The 22,100-nt window shown below is 37.0% G+C and overlaps 1 protein-coding gene across 3 annotated transcripts in view; it reads left to right on the top strand.

Annotated features, from left to right (window-relative positions):
- The window catches only part of dpydb (dihydropyrimidine dehydrogenase b), a 159,155-nt gene that overhangs the window by 52,833 nt on the left and 84,222 nt on the right, over window positions 1-22,100 (top strand). For 2 of the 3 annotated variants that reach the window (XM_048162299.1, XM_048162300.1), the window contains exons 9-11: window positions 11,901-12,008; window positions 12,298-12,467; window positions 15,965-16,175. In XM_048162299.1, the coding sequence (XP_048018256.1) occupies window positions 11,901-12,008; window positions 12,298-12,467; window positions 15,965-16,175 (489 nt within the window). Of the gene's footprint in view, window positions 1-11,900; window positions 12,009-12,297; window positions 12,468-15,322; window positions 15,466-15,964; window positions 16,176-22,100 lie in introns of those variants that run through there. The other variant, XM_048162301.1, reaches the window with a different exon arrangement.

Genomic DNA, 22,100 nt, shown 5'->3' with positions numbered 1-22,100 from the left:
AACTATGCATCCGTTTGTCATATGCTTGCTGACATCCTGTATTGATAAACTTATTAGTCACTGCATAAAAATCAGTAATCTCCTCCAATGCAGGCCACTCAGGGAAGTTAAACTTATTTTTTCCCCCTCAAGGGACACACATAACCCCTGTCCTCCTTTCCCTTGATATCTAACTGGCTTGTCTGTGCAATGCTCCCTGTTTCATTGTCTCTTTTTTCTGTCTGTCTTGTATGTCTTGTGTTCTGTCTATCTCTCTGTCTCCCCATCTGTTCTGTGTCCTTCACTGTGTCTTTCCCTTTGAACACACACACATCTGCCCTCCTTGTTAAATGACACATTCATTTTTCTGTCCAGACTTGATGTCCATATTGAACCTTAAAGAGATCATCAAAAAATGAGAGAGGTGCTTAACAGTTGACCAAAAATAAGAATTCTTTTATTTACTTTTTCAACACAAAAGCTAAAGTAGGCATTAAATGGAAAATAATCTATTTTCTAAATTTGTTATAGATGTTCAGATTCACTCAGATTCATAAATAAAATGTGATTTTGACAACTTGATCTTCCGGTGAATTCTACTGCAAGCTTGCATTAAGATCTATTTTTTTTCACTATTTTTTTTCTTTTCAATTATCTGTTTCACAATACGTAAGAAATGATCTGTCGCTACTTTGATTACATTGCAACATTAAAGGGATAGTTCACCCAAAAATGAAAATGTGATGTTTATCTGCTTACCCCCAGGGCATCCAAGATGTAGGTGATATTGTTTCCTCAGCAGAACACAAATTATGATTTTTAACTGCAACCGTTGCCGTCTGTCAGTCAAATAATGGGAGTGAATGGGAACTTCTTTTATAAGAGTAAATAAAACTTGCATAGACAAATCCAAATTAAACCCCGCAGCTCTTGACGACACATTGATGTCCTAAGACACGAAACGATCGGTTTGTGCGAGAAAACGAACAGTATTTATATTATTTTTTACCTCTAATACACCACTATGTCCAACTTCATTCAGCACTCGTTTAGTAAGGTCTGATCGCGCTCTGACAGCGGAAGTGATGTCTAGCACTCATTGAAGTATATGCGCGAGACATCACTGCCGTTGTCAGAGTGTGATCAGACCTCACTAAACAAGTGCTGAATGCAGTTGGACATAGTGGTGTATTAAAGGTAAAAAATGATATAAATACTGTTCGGTTTCTCACACAAACTGATTGCTTTGTGTCTTAGGACATCAATGTGCCGCCATGAGCTGCAGGGTTTACTTTGGATTTATCTGTGCATGTTTATTGACTCTTATAAATTGTGTTACCATTGACTCGCATTAAAAGACTGACAGACGGCAGCGGTTGCAGTTAAAAATCATAATTTGTGTTCTACTGAAGAAACAAAGTCACCTACATCTTGGATGCCCTGGGGGTAAGCAGATAAACATCACATTTTCATTTTTGGGTGAACTATCCCTTTAAGAATGTCCAAGCCACCATAAAAATAACAAAAAATACCAAAAAAAAAAAAAAAAAAAAGTACTTCATTATATGACTAGATATGAAGCTGTGATTGGAACAGACCAAAGTGTATGATTTGACTGTGTGTAATTCAAAATGTGTAAGTTTTGAATCAGTTTATCCAGTTCACAAATCAAGCTGCACTGGAAGGGAAGGTCCTCAGCAGATAACGACTTAAATTTCACACTGTAAAGCCGGATAAGTTCAGAATACTCAACATTTTTTTCAACATTCCAGGATTTTTCTGGCCCCAAACGGTTTAAGGTCAAAATTATAGTTTCAGTGCAGCTTCAAAGGGCTTTAAACGATACCAAACGAGGAATAAGGGTCTTATCTAGCGAAACGTTCTGTTGTTTTCTAAAAAAAAATAAAAAATTATATACATTTTAACCATAGACGCTCGTCTTGAACTAGTGTCCTTTCCAAATACCCACACCAGTAATGTAACCAAAGAGACTATTAACAGCTCATCAGTAATGTAACCAATAAGACTATCACTTGCATGAACTGTTAATCAAGATCCATTATATAACCTTGAAGTTTCGCAGCCAATTCTCGGCCTAACCACAGGCACTACTCTTCACCACGATGGTAACCCTACAAAACTTCAACATCACAGAAACACCTTTAAATACCAAAAAAAAGACATTAAACAATAACAAATCTTTACCTGTTTTAATCTTGTGCAAAAACACACACAATAAGACTCAATTTCACGATTTATTCTCCTTACACATTGTGATGCAAAGCATGCTGGGAACTTGAAATCTGCTGCAACTCAGTGTAATGTTGAATGGATTCTTCTAATAACATCGGTTAGAGCAACGACGTGGATGACATCACTTTATATCACTCAGTAAACGTAAAAATAATAATTTAATTATAAGGGTTTACTAAAAAATGTCGAGCTGCACAAAAATAAAACTAAACTCCTTGTTCAGAAAATGTAATTGTTTTAAGTTGCATCAATGATTAACAGACTTTAATTGCAGCGTACTCAATCTTTATATGTTAGTAGTACTGTTCAGGTTTTCAGTGCAGTCTTTTCATCTCACAGATGTTTTGTATGACTTAAGAAGTCATGTTTGCCTACAAAACGACCGCTGGCTCTGCACCGCTATACCTTAACTCACTATTTCAGACTTATGCGCCCTCCAGAAACTGGTGGAATGACCTACCACGCTCTATCCGAGCAGCTGAGTCTCTAGCCATTTTCAAAAATATGCTAAAGACGTATCTTTTTCGTCAGCACTTGACCCAGTAATAGTAGCACTTACCTTGATTTCTATTCTTCCATCTATTTGTGTATTTGAAAAATAATAATAATTCCTTGCTACGAGCACATTACTGTCATAACTGTGACTTCACACAGCACTTACGTACTGTTGTTCTCATGTTGTTTTGATTGATTCTACTATTCTCATTTGTACTGTAAGTCGCTTTGGATAAAAGCATCTGCTAAATGACTAAATGTAAACGTAAATGTAAGAAGGCTTGGAATATCGAGTTGCATGAGTTGTGTCGACCACTTTTATGGTCATTTTTGAAAACTCCAGTCTAAATTCACTGTAATTGTACTGAAAATATTGCATTTATGTTCCACGGAAGAAAACAGGTCATATAGGTTTAAAATCAACATGAGGGTGAGTAAATGAAAACAGAATTTCAACTTTTTTTAACTAATCTTTTAATGCTTCTCAGCTTGTGGCATTTGTGTTTTCTTTATGCAGAAAGAAATGTGTCCGTTGAGTCATTTTGCCTTCTATTTTTATTAAAGTAAGGAAATATTGTGTGCATTGGTGTATTGATTTGATTTGAGAAATTCAAACATTCCTCGAGGGTGACTGTGTACTTTGTGCTTCTTTCTTCTCCTTATAATTAAAAGGAATACGTATCATTTATTATGTTTGAATAAGCACTACTCTTTGGTAGCTAAGCTTCATTGTTATTGAGACGGGCAAGTCTCAGAACTGCTATGGGATTTCTTTTTCTCATAAAGCAACGGCAATAAGCTGGGAATCATAAAGGAAATGATTACATTTGCGCCTCTGTGATATTTTTTCACCACTTCTCTCATGTTGTCTCTAATGTCAGCCTCTACTGTGATTGACATGCAAATGTGTACCTTTGCCTTTGAGAGAGAGAAATGGTTGAAAAACACAGATAAGGATGTCTCTTTTTGGCCTGTAGAAATAACCGACATGTTCCACGCACACTTTTTTTTTAGTCATTTTATTGTGTGATAGCCATTACTGAGACAGAGAGCATACAACATGGCAATCATCAAAATGTACATTTTTGGACTGTCGCCTTGAAAATATTGTTTTCTGTGTACACCAATCACAAAATCATTCACAATGGAGGAAATTAAGCCCAGAATGCTTTAAGGTTAGCAGCAGTCATGTGGGTTTATCTGAAGCAGTGAAAAAGATGAATACAGCATCTAAACTAGACCATATGGGTAGGCAGATTGGTCTAGATGTTCGTTTCTAATGAATATGACTCTGAGGAGGTCTTAGTAAGGTCAGCGTGTACTGTATATCATATTGTCATATTAGTTGAGTTTCTTACAAAAGCTTCTGAAATGTAAGAGTTGCCTAATAAATATAATATATAAATATAATTTTCTTAGATTAGAAAACATGTTGCAGAGGGTTTTTAACCTTTAAAGACTCAGGAACCCCCTCATCGAGACTGTTAGCCAACCCAGAGACCCTCAAAATAAAAAGACAGATTTTCTCAGTAACTCTTTTTTTAGAGACTTAATTGCAACTAACATTAGAACATTACGTAATGCTTAAAAGATAATTAGTTTGACAGCTAGAAAAAAAAAGTAATAGTTAGAAATGCCATGTGCATGTACAAATGCTATATTTTTTAGGTATATTCTCTTTGGACTTCCTGGAGTGCCTTCAGGGACTCCTGGGGGAAAACTCTGGATTTAAGGCAGTCACTGTCTGTGAAAGATAAAACTGTCTTTTTAACTGCTTTGCATCCTTTTACTGCATATGGCATTTAAGCTGTTGAAGAATGTGGTCCAAGAACTACTTTTTAACTACAGTTGAACTGCAGATAGTATATTGGATATCAATATGTTGTGCTTTTACATTTATAGCAGTAGGCTACTCCAAAAATTGAGCTGGTTACTTTTTATTGTAGTATATTACTTCTCAGTGTTGCTGTTAGTCACTGCCAGTTCAAACTACAACACAAACTTCGATTTATGTCCTCGCTGGGGTGCTTGCACTGATCCAAGAACAGCACAATCCAAAAACCTTTGTAATCGTTACTTGAAAACTCAAAAGGTTTTTTTCATTGATCATGCTGTAAGTAGAGTTAGAAGATCTAAAAAAAAGAACAGAACAGAATTTTTTTATTTTACTTTTTTTTTTTTTATACTTATTTCCAGGTTTAAATTAGTTTTGAATCACAGAAATATCCCATTTAAACCTGTAAATAAACAAAGTTTGGGGGTGTTGAAAATATATATTTATAAAACTGTTAGTTCCTGTCCTTGATTCTGATTGGTCAATAGCTGTGTTTTATTCATGATAAAACACGGCTATGACCGCTTCACCCAACGGTTTTGTGTATCACTACACAACACCTTTAGCAACCACTCTTAGCAACGTAAACTGTATGTTCTCAAATTATATTGATCATTGAAGCTTACTGTATTATATACAAGAGTATTGTGTGAAAAAGATAGAGCGAGTGAGTTCATTGCCTGCATTCAGATTTAGCATTTTCCTTCAGGTCAGTCCTATGTTCATAATTAAAAATCTGTTTAAATGTCGACTGCATTATCTTGTCCTTTTAACAGTTAAGGGGTTTTTCCATAACTGACAGCTCTTTTGTCAGTTGCATCTTGTTCCGTGTTCACAACAATTCAGTCTCTCAATATAAAAGTCTTCGCTAACTTAACCCATGTACAGTAGTTACCTTATGTTACCCAGTATTTTCTTAGGTAAGTACACTGTTAGTACACGTAAGTGCACGTACTGTAAAATAAAGTGTTTGCTCAATTCAGTCTTTTCAATGTAAAAGTCTTCGTTACTAAGTGACACACTCATAAAGACAGTCTTTGCCGCCATCTAATAGTGTAGTAATGTAACTTTTGTTGCTGTTCACAGTCAGGGACTATTTTTTCCGGCGGAAGGAAGGCCTTTAGTTATTTTACTTCATGAAAATTGCATTGATACATATATTTGACTTTAATATTTGTATTTTGTGGTAACCGTTTTATAAATGCAATAAGGTACTTCAGGCCAGTGCTGTATCTTGAATAGTTCATGGCTGAAGGGCATTGTTAGGCACAACGCGAAGCGGAGGGCCTGCGACCCCTTCAGCCATGACTTATTACACCATTAGTGGCGGCAAAGGCTGTCTTTATGAGTGAGTCACTCAGTAGCGAAGACTTTTATATTGAGAAAACTGAATTGAGCAAACATTTTATTTTACAGTATGTGCATTTACGTGTAGTTACAGTACACTTACCTAAGAAAGTACTGGGTAACATAAGGTAACTACTGTACATGGGTTAAGGTTAGGTTCAGGGTTAGTACCTAGTTATTACCCAGTAATTGTAATTACTATAATAAGTACATAGAATGTACATGGGGGACAGGACCATTCCATTCAATTCCATGGTCACTAATCAAATAACCAACTAACCAAGTTTGTGTGTGAACTTTATAAACTTTGTACAGATGGTCAGATGTTCTTCAACTGAAGATGTTCTTTGGATCATTCTCAAATAATGCTGGTGAACATTAATGTAGGTGTTATCAGATTTGAATAGAGATTAATGAGATTTTTTGAATAGATCAAAACATCTTCAGGGTACTCCGCAAGATTTCATTTCTAGAATCACGTATACTTCTGTACTTACCTCTGCTATAAAACGATTACCAGTCTGTTTATCACAATATTTCTCTTCAGCTACTGCTTGCAGTTGCTTAATGTGTTATAGTAATACAGACTATTTAATTTGTGCATAGATTTTATCTGAGAAGTGTCAAATGGTGCTATACGAAACAACTGTTCTTAGCAAAAAGACATTTTTAGACATCTCTAAGCTGCATAACTTTGTGACTTTAACCGTTATCCTTATGTTACCTTATATAAAGCGCCGACGTTGTTCAGAACAGACTTTAAATAGCCTATAACGATAGCAGAGAAGTACAGGCAACATTATGTTTGTACCTAGAGTATCTGTGAACTTACAGTTACCTCCTGCAGTTTGTACATGTTAATCTGTTCTTTGATTCTTTTCCGTACAAAGTTTTCATCTGATGCTTCAAGGCACAGAATGGCTTTTCCTTCCTTTCACACATGAGGCCTTGGTGTTCATCGCTCAAATCGTGATGATGGGCATAATGAGATAGAGATTGATAGCCTCCATCACACAGTACATCCTTGGGGTGCGTGCCAGCTTAATAGACAGATTTGAAATGACAGGGGGTTAAGTATCCCTTAGATCCATTTCTGTTTGCCCTTTGTCTTATCGACATATTTCTTAAGGAAGCCGTCTGCCATTCCTCTAGTTCATTATTTTACGCAACATGTCTGAGGAGGACATAATTCCAAACAAACTCTATTAGATCATTGAATTTTTTTTTAGTTGCTGAAGTGTAATTATGCTCAATAGTTACTGTCACTCGTTAATGTTTGTCACAATGTTGACATAAACCGTACAAACCATTGCTTTGCTGAGGTTTTAACATGGGTTGCTTGCCCTACTACAATATGCTAAATGCTCTTTGAATATTAAAGGCGTCATGCACCTATTTATTTTATTTTATTTTATTTTTTTTTTTTTTGAGGGTGCACAAGTAATGTCATGGGTGGATCTAAATGCAGCAGTTTTCAGCATTTATTTTAACTAAATTCATGACACTGAACAGAACAACCACATAAAACGCAACAATAATGGACCATGAACAGAACAAAACACAGGGCTTAAATAGACCAAACTAATTAATTAAATGAGCCACAGGTGTAACTGAATCAGTAACCAAGGTAACAAACACTATAATTAACACAGGCAGGAAAACTAGAACAAAGGAAACATGCACCAAACACAGGAAAACTGAACAAAACCCTGACAAGTAACAGTTGATGGACAAGTAGAGATTTTATATGTGGTTCAGTTTTTGTATAGGATGTAAGAGTACTAATATAATAATGTATATAATAGAGTATCAATATAATATAATATAATAATTTATTACTGTAATGGACTGGACTGAGAAGCTAGGATAGGCTCCAGCATCCCAACAGTGGACAAACAGTTTGGAAGATGGATGGAATTAATTAATATCATTTGTATAATAGGGATGCCACAATTCTCAATATAATATTGAACCGTTCGGTACGACATCCACGGTTCAATACGCGCTTGTGAATTGCGTTTTTTTTCGGTTTTACGTTTAAATAATTTATGTGCGTTTTATTTCTCTCCGAATTGACTGTTTGTGTGTGCCTGTAAGTCTACGAGTACTCCTCCCCGCGAGTAAATATTCAATCACTATGCTCTAAAGTTAGGGGGCGCTGAACCATCATTCCACACTTTAACATGGCGAGCGGCGGGGAAGTGAGGCTACAGTACGAGGAAGCGCCGGCGTCTTTCAAATCCGTGGTGTGGAGACATTTCGGTTTTGCCGTTGAGTATAATCAAAGACTATCCACAAGTTTCCTACGCCCCATGAGGCCTTGCGTCAAAAGTGGGAGTGTCTTCCGGTTCGAATAACAAAAATAACACAAGACGCGTCACTCGTATTGTTTTGAATGGGAGAAAGTGAAACGCGCAATATGGTGGAATAAGTCCCGCCTTCTAAATAAGAGCCAATCGCTGACTGATAAAGTCATCGCGTCACTGCAGCGGCCGTTAGAAGCACCGGTTTCTATAGAAACAGCCAGACGAGTGTCTCCGAAATGAGGCACAAGAGACGCGCATTTAGGTCTGCGCATGCGCATTAGCTTGATCCAGCCTGAAAAGTACAGATTTTTTGTCATGATTCCAGCGTTTGAGAAAAAAAAAATAAATAAAATGAGGCAGTTGTTGTCAGATTTTATTGGTGATTTCAAATATTAAATTTAATCGAAAGCTTGGTAAACAGCTTTGGAGAATTTGTTTGTACAGTTTGTACATGGGCTACCAACAGCTGTGAGATGTCAGTGTTAATTTTAAAATAAAAAATTATTTTATATTATACAATACACTAGAAACTAGTGGACTTTTCTTTGCTTTTAAATAAAATAAAGGAGTATTGCAATAAATCGTTTTTACTTTTTCTACTAACCTCTTACTGTTCCTATTGCCTAAGCATAGAATAACAAACTGAACCGAACCGAACCGAAAACCGTGGTTAAAAAACCGAGGTATGTATTGAACCGTGGGCTAACTGTATTGTTGCATCCCTATTGTATAATATATTATAATATAACTTATTAATTTATTAGGAATGCTAAATTGGCACTGAACTTGACAGTGTCACAAAGTGGCTGTAGAAGTGCGCATAAAGACGAGGGATTAAACGAAAACAGACTTTATTAAATCCGCACCGAAAATCTCAGGAGATTGCAGGGGAAAACGTAAATACATACAGAATAGAATGAACTGAGAGCTTAAAGGGTTAGTAATTAATGACTGAATTTTCATTTTTGGTGCAACTAACCCTTTAAATACACAAGGAGTAGTAATCAAGCAATCTAGTAATCATGTAATCTAGCAACCAAGGAAACTAACTATGAACACAAACAACCGGGAACTGAGCAAATAGAGTGAAAATTAAAACGGTCCCACTTTATATTAAGTGGCCTTAACTACTATGTACTTACATCAAAAAATAAGTACAATGTACTTATTGGGTTCATATTGAATTGCAAAACACTTTTGCTGCTATTGAGGTGGGATACAGGTAAGGATAGGGAAAGCGCTGGTGGTATGAGTAGGTTTAAGGGTAGGGGTAAGGGTTAAAGGATGGGTCAACAGTGTAATTATAAATGTAATTACAGAAATTAATTACAGATGTAATTACATGCAGGTGTTTTTAAAATATAACTACAATGTAAAAACATGTATGTACACAATAAGTGCATTGTATCAAATGATTAATTTAAATGTAAGTACATAGTAGTTAAGGCCACTTAATATAAAGTGGGACCATTAAAACAAAACAGAACATACACATCACAGACAGCAAGTGACCACCATGCATTTTTTATTCTGATAATACTCATTTTGTTGAGTTAAAAGTGACGGGAAGTTAGGTAGATTATGATCAATTCAATTTAAAGCAAATTATCTGCAGAAATGAAATTTAGACATGTTTAGAATAGACAATTTAGGCCACCGAATTTTAGACATTTATGCATTTATGCAACTTCAGAATTTTAAAATGCACAATGCTTCCAGTGTTGTTATAATGTGAAGCATTAACCCTTAAATGCATGACTGTTTTGCTAATCATTCTTACATATTCGGGTCTTTATCGACCCGGATCTATATCTAACACGGAAAGATCTCTACCTGTCGCGATAATATAAAACTCCTCTGATATTAGAGTAACAATTACAGAAGAATAAAATATTCAACATCTTCAAAATCAATATTTCGCTAGCTAACAACTTCACCAGATCCATCCAGTAACAGTTACAGTCATATTTGATTGCGTTCAGTACTTGCTCTGCAGTAAATCGCTGAGCCATTTCATGTTTTTCTTATTATTTCGTTTTCTGTCTGAATGAGTCCTGGGTCACTAAAGACCCGAGGTATGCATTTAAGGGTTAAAGCAAACACATGCCTAATGGGGGTGCAAAAGACTTTGTAATGATGAATATAACCATACACTCACTTAAAAGTTTATTCTTACCAATGTTTCAGTAACGCATTTCCTCCAGGTGTATTTATCATAACTAGGGTTGCAAAGGGGCGGAAAGTTTCCGGTAAATTTCCGGAAACTTTCCACAAGTACTTAACCGGGGAAATTTTGGAAATATTCCAATTTGGAAACTTAACAAGAATTTACGGGAATTGATGGAAATTTATGGGAATTGATGGGAATTTACGGGAATTTATGGGAATTATGGGAATTATGGGAAAAAAACACATCCTGTTTTTTGCAGGCATGTGTAATTGCCGTTTGCAGCTGCCAAAGCTGCATGGGAATGTGATAGTCCTGGGCGCAGGAGACACAGCGTTTGACTGCGCCACCTCTGCTCTCCGCTGTGGAGCTCGACGAGTCTTTGTGGGAATTGATGGGAATTTACGGGAATTTATGGGAATTAATTGGAAATTTTGGGAAATTTATATAAATGTATAATATTTATATATTATAAATTTTGTTTGGTTATAACATGAGATTTCTTTTTCGCATTCAATTAATTCTAATTTAGTAAATATGTAAAATAAATATTTTTATTGCAGCAGTTGTTATGTGTTATTTATTTCAGTGTCACGTGATCCTTCAGAAATCATTCTAATATGCTGATTTGATACTCAGTTACTGTCAATGTTGGAAACAGTTGCTTAATATTTTTTTGGAACCTGTAATACTTTTTTTTAGGATTCATTGATGAATAAAAAGATAAAAAGAACAGCATTTATTCAAAATAGAAATCTTTTCTAACAATATCACTTTAATATCACTTTTTTTTAATCAATTTCACACATCCTTGCTGAATAAAAGTGTTAATTTCTTTCACAAAAAAAAGGAAAAAATTACTGATAAAAATATTTCTATTTTAAATAAATGCTGTTCTTTACATTTTTATTCATCAAAGAATCCTGAAAAAAGTATCACAGGTTATAAAAAATATTAAGCAGCACAACGTTTCCAACATTGATAATTGAGTATCAAATTATCATATTAGAATAACTTCTGAAGGATCATGTGACACTGAAGACTGGAGTAATGATGCTGAAAATTCAGCTTTGCATCACAGAAATAAATTATATTTTAATGTATATTAAAATAGAAAACCATTATTTTGAATTGTAGTTATATTTCACAATATTACTGTTTTTTCTGTATTTTTGATCAAATGTGCATGTTATGGACTGGGGCAATGCACAGTGCATGCAGGGGGTGTGTCCTCAATAGCCCTGCAGTATATAGTGTGCTGTGTACTGAAATTGCATTAAATCTGGTTGTTTTAACCAAAATTATGCTGCAAGATGTTTTTTTCAACTACATTTAAGTACCCTGTTATAGGCTAACCTGCAATTTTGCAAATTCCCTGTTTATTCCCATAAATTCCCGATAATTCCCATATATTCCCGTTAATTCCCATGGAAAGTTTCCAGCTTTGAAAATTCCCGGAATTTTGCAACCCTAATCATAACACACACACAATTTTTCTCTTTTTTTTCATGCTGCACAGGTCTTCCACAAGCAAACAGGGACAAGATATTTGAAGGCTTGACCACAGAACAGGGATTCTACACATCAAAGGATTTCCTTCCTTTGGTTGCAAAGGCCAGTAAAATAGGTACCAATGAGAGAGAGAAAAAAAAATGTTAATGTGGAATTACTGTATACTGGCTACCAGTTGCCGTCCTTTCACAGTAATTTTATTTTCATGTGTTCTCTTGTAACAGTATTACACTTATTGGGAGAAAGTACATAACTGCTCCTGAAGAGTTTTAATTTGTGGCATTCGCTGGTCAAACTGTTAGTGTCAACTGGTATTTGATATTGGTTAAGTCTTTATGCACTGAATTTTACTTACAATTTGTGTTATTTGTTGTGTCTTTTTCTGTGGTGCGTGTTTTTTGCAGGCATGTGTAATTGCCGTTTGCAGCTGCCAAAGCTGCATGGGAATGTGATAGTCCTGGGCGCAGGAGACACAGCGTTTGACTGCGCCACCTCTGCTCTCCGCTGTGGAGCTCGACGAGTCTTTGTGGTCTTTAGAAAGGGCTTCACCAACATTCGCGCTGTTCCAGAAGAGGTAAAAAAAAATCAGTTCAGCAGCACCTGCCGCCAGTGATAAATTGCTATTGAATGAACAGCTGTCCTTAAGAAGACATTTTCTCTTTTTGTCCTCTTAAATTACATTTTGTGTGGATTTTGACATGTTCTTTTAGACGTTTTTTTTTTGTTGTTGTTGAGGTTGTTGTTTCACTAGAATTTAGGCAACTCTCTCTCTATCTCTACTGCTGACTGAGATGACAAGTAGATAGACAGACAGATTACTGTGTACCTCTACAGAAAGAAATCTTCTGTCTTGAGTATTTCTCAATCTCCTTTGCTCCTTTGATAATTCCAATCATTTTTTAAAATGCAAAATCTTGTCTGTGCAGCCTTAACAAAATTGGTTTGAAACTTGTATTACTATTATTATTATTATTTTGGTGCTGCTCATGGACAGAAATAACACAGTTCACCTTTACAATTAACTCATGCTGCACCTAACAGACTGTTGCTTAAAACCTTAAAATAATGAAAATTATTCCCAAATGGATGTAATCTATTCAAGGGAATGTACAAAAATTAGTGCCTTTCTCCTAGAATTCAACTGAGAACATAGCCCAGTTTCAAAAGCCATTGTCTCATTTATTACTGATATTTTGCAAAATTCTGCCTGTAATGTGGAATAGTTACATTAAATATTAATCATTTCAAATGGAACCATATCAAAAGTTAACACAGCTAGCCGTAGATTACACAACAGACAGTCAGAATAAAAGCAATAAAAGTCAGCTGAGAAAAACTGAATGGCCTTACTTAATGGAATAAGCTGACAGTAAAAAGATTCAGAGTTAAATATCTATGATAACTGAAATCTTGTGTAAAATCTGGAATGGTATGAGCTGGAGTTAAAGAAGGATATTTGTCTGTGGATGAGAGGTCTGAGATAAAAATAAACATGTGAAACCATGATTAGATAGCACACAGGACTATGTTAAAGGCACCTTGTCTTTATTAACAAATAGACGGCTTACATTTTTAAAACAGTTAATTATCACATTACACAAAATTAAATAATTACTTTAGGTACAAACAACTAAAATAATATACGGTAAACATATGTTCAGAATGGCTATACCTTACAACATAAAACTGAATATGCATTATGGTGTATTATGAAGCGTATAAATGCACTGTAATTCATTAAGCGTACTTTAATGCATTAGGATAACAATTACAATTTATATGTCTATATTGTACCTAGTGTATATGTTACAGTATGTAGGCTCAAACACAATAGACTAGAAGAGGAAGCTTTTTATTATTATTATTATTATTATTATTATTATTATTATTATTATTATGGGTATTACCATTGGAAAGACTTTCCGATCTCAGATAAAAACCTTGGAGTAAACGCAGTTGAAAAAGAAAAAGTAAAAGAAAAAAAGTGAGAGAAGTTTCTGTAAAGGTGACCATGTTGAGCTGTTATAATGGGCAGCACTTTATATAATAAGATTTATTTTTCTGTGGAGCTTTTTAACAAAGTAATTAAGACATATTCTTTTCTCAATGACAACTGTTGCAATGCTGCCATGGCAACAGTGTCAAGAAAGTTAAACTTAGAAATGTGTAACTACAGAAACTATTAGATCTGCCTTTGCTGTGCGAACGTTCAAATAGGGATGTGCTAAAGCACCATGGCCATAAATTAAGTCTCTTTATAATGGAGGAATTTTTATAAAAGGTGTTTTATTTCTACTCTCAGTCCATGTACATTTAAGGAATTTAGCAGACGCTTTTATCCAGAATTACTTACAAAAAGTGGTTTAGCTTGACGTATGGTACCATTGTGATCAACAGATGGTAAGCATTCAGTTTAGAACATTATCAACTAGGAAAAAAATGATTTGTGTGCACATACAAATAAATGCTTACTAGTACAAATAAAGCTAATATAGATACAATAAAACCTAGTGCAAATAAACAAGCCAGTTCAAGGTTTCTTTTTCTTTTTGAAATAATTCAATAAGTATTATTACATTTTTTTTTTTTTTTTTTTTTTTTTTTAAGATCAGTTTGCAATGGAGTGAATTGCAATATGAGGGGGCAGTAATGCTGACAGGGGGTTGATGTGTCCTAATGTAAGAATGAAACCTACGGCGCTGTTCCCTGGTAAGGAAAGGGCTGACTCTGTATATTCAGCAGGAGGATCTGTGTGTCTTGACTGTGGTTCATTTATGTTGTGCAAATGACAAGTTGTTCTCCAGTGTGACATCAGGGTTCACGGCTTTCTGTGTGGGTGAGAGTTGTTTATTGAAATGGCAAGGTCTTGGCCAGGGTGGTTTTAGATAGGATGCACAGAAGCTTGTTTTTGATAAATATAGCTTCAGAAGACAGCCATTCATCTAGGTAGAAATGTTAGCCAGATATGAGTTGATTTGTGAGGTACTTGGTTATCAGAGGATGGGAAAGTGAGAAATAATTGATTATCAGCTCAATAAGAATGACAGATGAAGGCAGAAGAGGTGATAACTACAAAACCATTTGGTGTAAAGGGAGAACAGAATTGGTCTGAGTACTAAACCCTGTGGAACTCCTATGGGTGTGGAGATGAAGTGGATCCTTTCCATTATATCTAGTAGATTCTTTTCTGTAGGTATGATGAGAACAATGTGTGCAGACCCTATAATTCAGTCACTGTGATTAGGGCCATTTTTGTGGAGTGTGCCATTTTTAAACTAATTTTCATCAATTAAGTTATTCTTGCAGGTGTAGTCTGAGATACGGTTGAACACAGCACACTCCATGTGGTTCTACAGTGGTTTTGCTACATTGGTTTATTTAATTTAATATAATGCATTTTTTCCCCACTGCTGTTCATTATCCAATCAGAACAGATTTGTCACCCATTTTTGGGTCACCACCCACCAGTTGAGAACCACTGCTCTTCACTGCTGAGAAGGGCAGTAAAGATCCCCATAACCTGTCAGATGTCCATGACTACAAGCCGATATGAAGATGACCAGAAGTTGGGGAGGTCAGGTGAAGTTGGAGGTGATGAATAGTAGTGTTAAGATGGAAAAAAACAAGTTCAAAGAGGTGGTCAACAGTGCATGTGGAAGGGTTGTTATAGTCTAAGCACTTATGAACCTGGAAAATGGTTTATACTGGAGTGTTTTATTGTAGTAGATTCTTAAGGGTAAAGAAATGATGCACTCGTACAGATATCAGAAGATACAGTGGGAGAAGCTGGAGGGTTAAGTAGTTAGCAGAAGATACAGAAATGTTTTTTAGATGCTTTTAGGTGGTTTTCACTTGGAGGTTTGGGTCTCCAAAAAGTAAAAAGTAAAACAGGTGTTGCTGTCTGTGAGCAGAAAGCTGTTCAGGTCTTCTGTGAAGTTTTTTGGGAGTCCTGGTTATAGCCAATACTTCAACTTCACTATCAAGACCATGTTTTTAAAGATGAATGCATGAAGTTCTCTTCACTCTCTTATCAAGCATTCCCATGTTCTCATTTGATTTCTGTTTTTTAAGATGGAGGTGGCCAAAGAGGAAAAGTGTGAGTTCCTACCATTCCTGTCCCCTCGTAAGGTAATTAAGAAAGATGGGCATGTCGTAGGCCTGCGTTTCTGCCGCACAGAGCAGCAGGATGATGGCACCTGGATTGTGGATGAGGAGCAAATTGTACACCTGAAAGCAGACTTCATCATCAGTGCCTTTGGCTCCATGCTGAACGATCCAGCAGGTAAGCCTCAGAAAGGACGATTGCTGTATTTGTTTTTAATGAGCTAACATTTATATGAGTTTATTATTGTTTTCATCTCCTTATTGAAGCTAAATATGTTGTATGTTGTAAGAAACAATAGTTTTATTTCCCATCATCCCAAATGTATTTGTTTACCAGGCATTGTAGTTTGAAGGTACCCAAATGATTGATTCCATTACTTATTATTTTTGCTGCACACCAGGCACACCAGGTTAGAAACAGTTTCTCCTGTAGTTTAAAGGAGCACATGTTGATGTACCTGTGGTCCATGTGAAAGATTTCCCCAGCGAGCCATCACAGAATGCAGACAGTTCGCTCGTCAATAAGCATTCAGCACCGCCCCACTTATCTTTCCTTAGCAGATTTTAGTAGCCACAGTGTGATAACCATCACTCTGAGGGAGAGGCAGGAGATGATAAGACCCTCAAAACGAGAGCCTTGTTTCATTATGGGAATCCTTTATCAAACCACCATCGCACATACAACCTTATTTCAGCAGATTAGCCAAAAACATCAACCACACATTCATAATATATTATGTCTGGATCACACATTCTTTGCTTTTTGACTATATATAATTTTCCATTAGGGCTTTTTGTTTTAAAAATGCAATTAAAATTATTTTTTAAAGTTGTTTTTTCTTTATAAATTATATTAGCATAATAATTTGAGTGAAAAGTAGAATTGAAAAATTACCATAAATTTCAGAATGTCTTAGTATCTGGATTTTCCCCTTTTTGCTTTACTAATCCAAAGACTTGTTCATTTGCTTTATATTTTTAAGAGCCTAAAACTTTTTATTTCAAGGTTTAAATTAGATTTTAATCCCAGATGTGGTTTTAGACTTTTGTACCCCACTGTATATCATTGTGTTTATTTGTCAGCAGACATTCATCCAGCTATTTTTCACCTCCTCATGTTTTTTTTTTTTTCTTTTTACTTAGTGTTTTGTTGTCCCAGTGTTGTTGCTCTCTAGCGAACCTGTCATCCATCCTAAACACTGTAATGTCTCTGAGCAGAGAGACGTTTCATCACCAGCTCGAAGCTCAGAGATAGCAAGCTTTTAAATGCCACTCACTCTCCGCACCTTGGCCAAGATATGAATTACTTATCCACTTCAATGGCCGGCGGAGTCGACAGAAGAGGGTTGCGTTGCAGCATTACAGAAAAGCTGAGATAGCGAGAAATTCACCCCCCGCAATCTTAGGTGGGCAGACTGGTCAGTGATTAGGTCACCACTGGCCAGCGGGATGAGCAGCTGACTGGCTACTTTTACCACTGTGGACCCCATGAAGCATGACGTTGTCTGTATTCAGACCCCTAGGTCTCAGAGCAATGCAGTTTTGAGACATACTCAGAATTATGTAGTTCACCAAAAAATTAAATTCTGTCATAATTTTTTACCCTTATTTGTTCAAAACCTGTATGATGTATATATATTATGGAACACAAAGGGTGAAATTTTTGAAGAATCAAGACCAGTGTTGTTATCGTCAACTAAAGCTAAAATTATTAAATATTTTTTTTATAAACTTTTTTTTTTGTTGCTAATTGAAAAGCTGAAATAAAATAAAATAAAACTATTTAATGAAAAATGTAACTTAAACTTGAGCGAAAATTGGAAATGTTGGCTTTGCAACTAACATAAATAAAATAAGTTGAAGTACTAAAATTACTAAGACTAAAACTGAAATTAAATAAAGTTAAATAGAAATGTTTCAAATTACTAAAATTCAAAATAAAAAAAATTAAAAAATTAAAAAATTAAAATATTAAAATAAAAACTCATGCAAAATATTAACAAATAGTATAGAAATATGACTAAAACAACACTGGCACATACTGAAATTTCAGTCATTATTCACAAATAATTTTTCCCCTCCAGTGAACTGTTAACCCTCTGGAGTCTGAGGCTGATTTGGGGCCTGGAGAAGTTTTGACATGCCCTGACATTTGTGCTTTTTTCAGTTGTTCATAAACATATTAATGGAAAAAGTGTCATTACACTGTATTCAGCACAAACTAGGCTACAATAATATGTGAGGAACATGTATGTACATGTTTGTGTTTTTGAAGGAATAACATTTATGCGTGGTTATTGAAAAAACAAAAAACTTAAATCACTGAAATAAGGCCAAAAAAAGTATAGTAAATCTGTGTTTACAATACTTTAGGGTATTGGAGGTTGTAGACTAGAGTTTTTGCTTCAAAATTATGTAAAAATTATGCTGCCTACTCCTTCATATAAAACAATATATTGATTTAGTTTTTGTAAGACACTTTTTGCCAAGAAACACAGTATGCGTGGAGGTGTGAATCACCACTGAATAATGGGCCATTCTCACCTGAGAAGACTAATGAGCTGAAATGACTTGCATATTAATGAGGCATTTCAGTCAGGTAGGCTGTGAAAAAAACCTTCTGTGATGTCTCAAGCTCATCATGATATATGAAACATACAGAAAAATATTATTACAATATAAAGTAATGGTTTTATATTATACTTTAAAATATAATGTATTTCTGTGATGCAAAGAGTCTGAATATAGGCTTTTAGTTTAAAAGCATGCACATTTGGAGAAATATTGGATTCTCATATGCTTATGTCAATTTTCTATACAGAGGAGTTATATTTATTTAATATTCATTGTCATTACTATGAGCACTGGTGTTTTCAATTCATACTTGAAGTCGGAGGGCGCTCTCTGTGCATTTTTAGTCCACAAATTCATCTAAAAGAAGAAGAGGCTATTCCATGAATGGAGTTTCCAATTCATACTGCAGCCGGAGGGCGCTAAAGAAACAAAAACTCATCTAAAATTCATCTATAGAAGAAAAGAAAACAGGAACTAACTGCATGTCTTCTAGAGCTCGCTAACGATGACTTTTACATCCAGATAAACACTTTTCAAGACAATAAATACACGATTGAGAAGATGAATGCATGTATTGCCTCTGAATTTGCGTCTGAATAGCGCTGGCTCCGTGGGCGTGGCCGCATTAGTGGATAATGAGCTGAATCACGGACTTCTGACATGGCTCTCTTTTCATACAGATTACATAAACACAGAAGGTTTGTTTTCGATTTGACTTACATGATTTAAAACCTGACATCTTAAAGTTTTTTTAGACATAAGTGTAATTTTTCTGTGATTAGTATTCACTAAGTTACAGTTCATTTTCTGAGAACTATCAGATTGGACTTCGTTCAGAGGGAGAGGAGAAATCACGCATCATGTTAGTTTTCTTTATTTTACAAAAAGCACAACATTTTGTTTTTACTCTGAGTGTATACAAATAAAAGAAGATATTCTATAGTTTCAATTGATATATTACTTATGTCTCTATGACAAAAAATGACGGAGTATTTTAAGTCTGTTTTGCTGCAATGTGAAAAAAAACCTGCAAAACGCGCCGGCGCGTTTTCAGACCTCAGAGAGTTAACTCGAGATCTACAGATCAGTGAGTGAGTGAAATTGGAAATTTGTTTGACTGTATTGGTCCTATTCGTAAATGATTTGTTCCGTTCGATGAGTGAACTGAACCGAATCAACCAGCTCAGTTGAAAATAATAATTTGTACACAAATTGGTTGGATCGAGTTCAATGCTGATTTGGCGGCCATGCTTGCCCAGGCCGCTGTGAACATCGGGCTGGAGTGAAATTAAATTTTTTTTCCACAAATTACCGCCACCTGGTGGAATCGTCCTAGACTCCCATCCAGGACCTGTAAATTTACTTTGTCCCTAACAGCGAAGGCTTACAGTGCTGCTGGACAGGCTGCTTCAGCCTTGCATGCCATGGCCATCCGGCAGGTCCATCAGGCCAATGGCATCTGCAGGTAGTCCTGAGCCAGGATTGATGTAGGAACTGCATTCGGCAACCAACTTTACCAACAGGATTGTTTTGTAGCAAATGATTTGAAGGATGCATACTTCCATGTTGCGATTTTCCTTTGACACAGACTGTTTCTTTGGTTTGCTTTCGAGGGTCAGGCATACCAGTACAAAGTCGTCCTTTTCGGGCTGTCCCTGTCACCTTACATTTTCACAAACATCGCAGAGGCTGCCCTTACACCGTTAAGGGAAAAGGGCATTCACATTCTCACCTCTCTCAATGACTGGCTGATCCTAGCTCACTCTCGAGGTTTGTTGTGTGCACTCTGGGACCTGGTGCTCAGACACCTCAGCCGTTTGGGGCTTCAGGACAACTGGGAAAAGAGCAAGCTCTCCCCAGTGCAGAGCATCTTCTTTCTCAGGATGGAGTTGGACTCTATGACAGCTATGACAGCGCATCTCATGAAGTAGCGTCCTCTCCCTGGAGACATTCAGGGAAAAAACAGCAGTTCCACTTAAACAATTTCAGAGGCTCCTGGGGAATATGCCATCCTCGGCGGTGGTTATGCCACTCGGGTTGATACATATGAGACCGCTTCAGCATTGGCTACAGACTTGAGTCCCAAGATGGGGATAGTCCCAGGTGTATTTTCAACAGGCACACAGCATCAGGCTCGTGGACAGGACCTCAGCTGCAGTGGCACATCAACTGCCTCGAGTTGCTGGTGATATTGCTGGCCCTGTGGAGGTTTCGACTGTTGATCCAGGGCAAGCACATGTTGATCTGGACGGACAACATGGTGGCAATCTGAAGTGGCTGTGGGCCACTCAAATCCCAGGTGAACTCAGTCGTGCAGTGGATGCACTCTCACAACGAGTGACACTTCAGGGGAAATGGAGATTCCATCAACAGGCGGTCCAGCTGATTTGGAGTTGATTTGGCAAAGACCAGGTAGAATGTGTGTCCAGTTCGCTTCCCTGGAATCCTCCCATTGCCTGCTGTGGTATTCCCTGACTGAGGCCCCCCTTGTCACGGATGTGCTGGCACACAGCTGGCCCTGGGGCTTACGTAAATATGCATTTTCCCAGTTAGCCTGATTGAACAGACCTTGTCAGGGAGGATTGATAACAGGTCTTGTTGTTTGCGGCGTACTTGTCCACCCAGACTTGGTTCTCAGAGCTCATGCACCTTGCGACAGCCCCTCCCTTGCAAATTCCACTGAGGGAGGACCTCCTGTCTGAGGGACAGGGCACAATTAGGCACCCACGCCCAGACCTCTGGAACATCCACGTCTGGTCCCTGAACCGGACGCAGTAGACCTTAGTGGCCTAATACCAGTGGTGATAGACACTGTTGCTCAAGCCAGAGCCTCCTCTACAAGGCAGCTGTCTGCTTTAAAGTGGAGTCTGTTCACAAACTGCTGTTCTTCCTGAGGGGAAGATCCACAGAGATGTGCAGTTGGGTCAGTATTTTCCTTCCTGCAGAAAAGCCTGGAGGGCTGGCTGTTCCCTTCCACCTTGAAAGTGCATGAAGCAATTGATAGTAAGACTTTAGGGAAGTGGCACATCATGAAGCAGTGAAGCAGTGGATGGTAATACTTAGGGAAGCATGACCTGATCAGATACCTTAGAGACACCAGGAGGTTGAATCCTCCTAGGCCACGCCTTATTCCCTCATAGGATCTCTCTGTGGTCTTGCTAGGCCTATAAAGAGCTACTTTTGTGCTACTGGAGTCAGTCGAGCTTAGGACCCTCTCATTGAAGACAGTGGAACCCTCATCAAGAGGGTTGGGGACCTCCAGACGTTCTCTGTCAGTGAAATGTGCGAGTCAGCGTGCGAGTGCTAGTCAGCGAGTTCAGACCGGCATTCCCCAAATGATTCTGAGACCCTGGCTGGGCTATGTACCCAAAGTTCCTACTACTTCTTTTAGGGACCAAGTAGTGAACTTGCAAGCGCTGCCTTGGGATAAGGCAGACCCAGCCATGTTGTTGCTGTGTACAGTACGCACCTTATGTGTTTACTTACACCACATGCAGAGCTTCAGAAACTCTAAGCAGCACTTTTTTGG

This window comes from Megalobrama amblycephala, linkage group LG17 (assembly GCF_018812025.1).
Source record: "Megalobrama amblycephala isolate DHTTF-2021 linkage group LG17, ASM1881202v1, whole genome shotgun sequence".
Taxonomy (NCBI): Eukaryota; Metazoa; Chordata; class Actinopteri; order Cypriniformes; family Xenocyprididae; genus Megalobrama; species Megalobrama amblycephala.
This window is presented reverse-complemented; position numbering and strand designations above follow the sequence as displayed.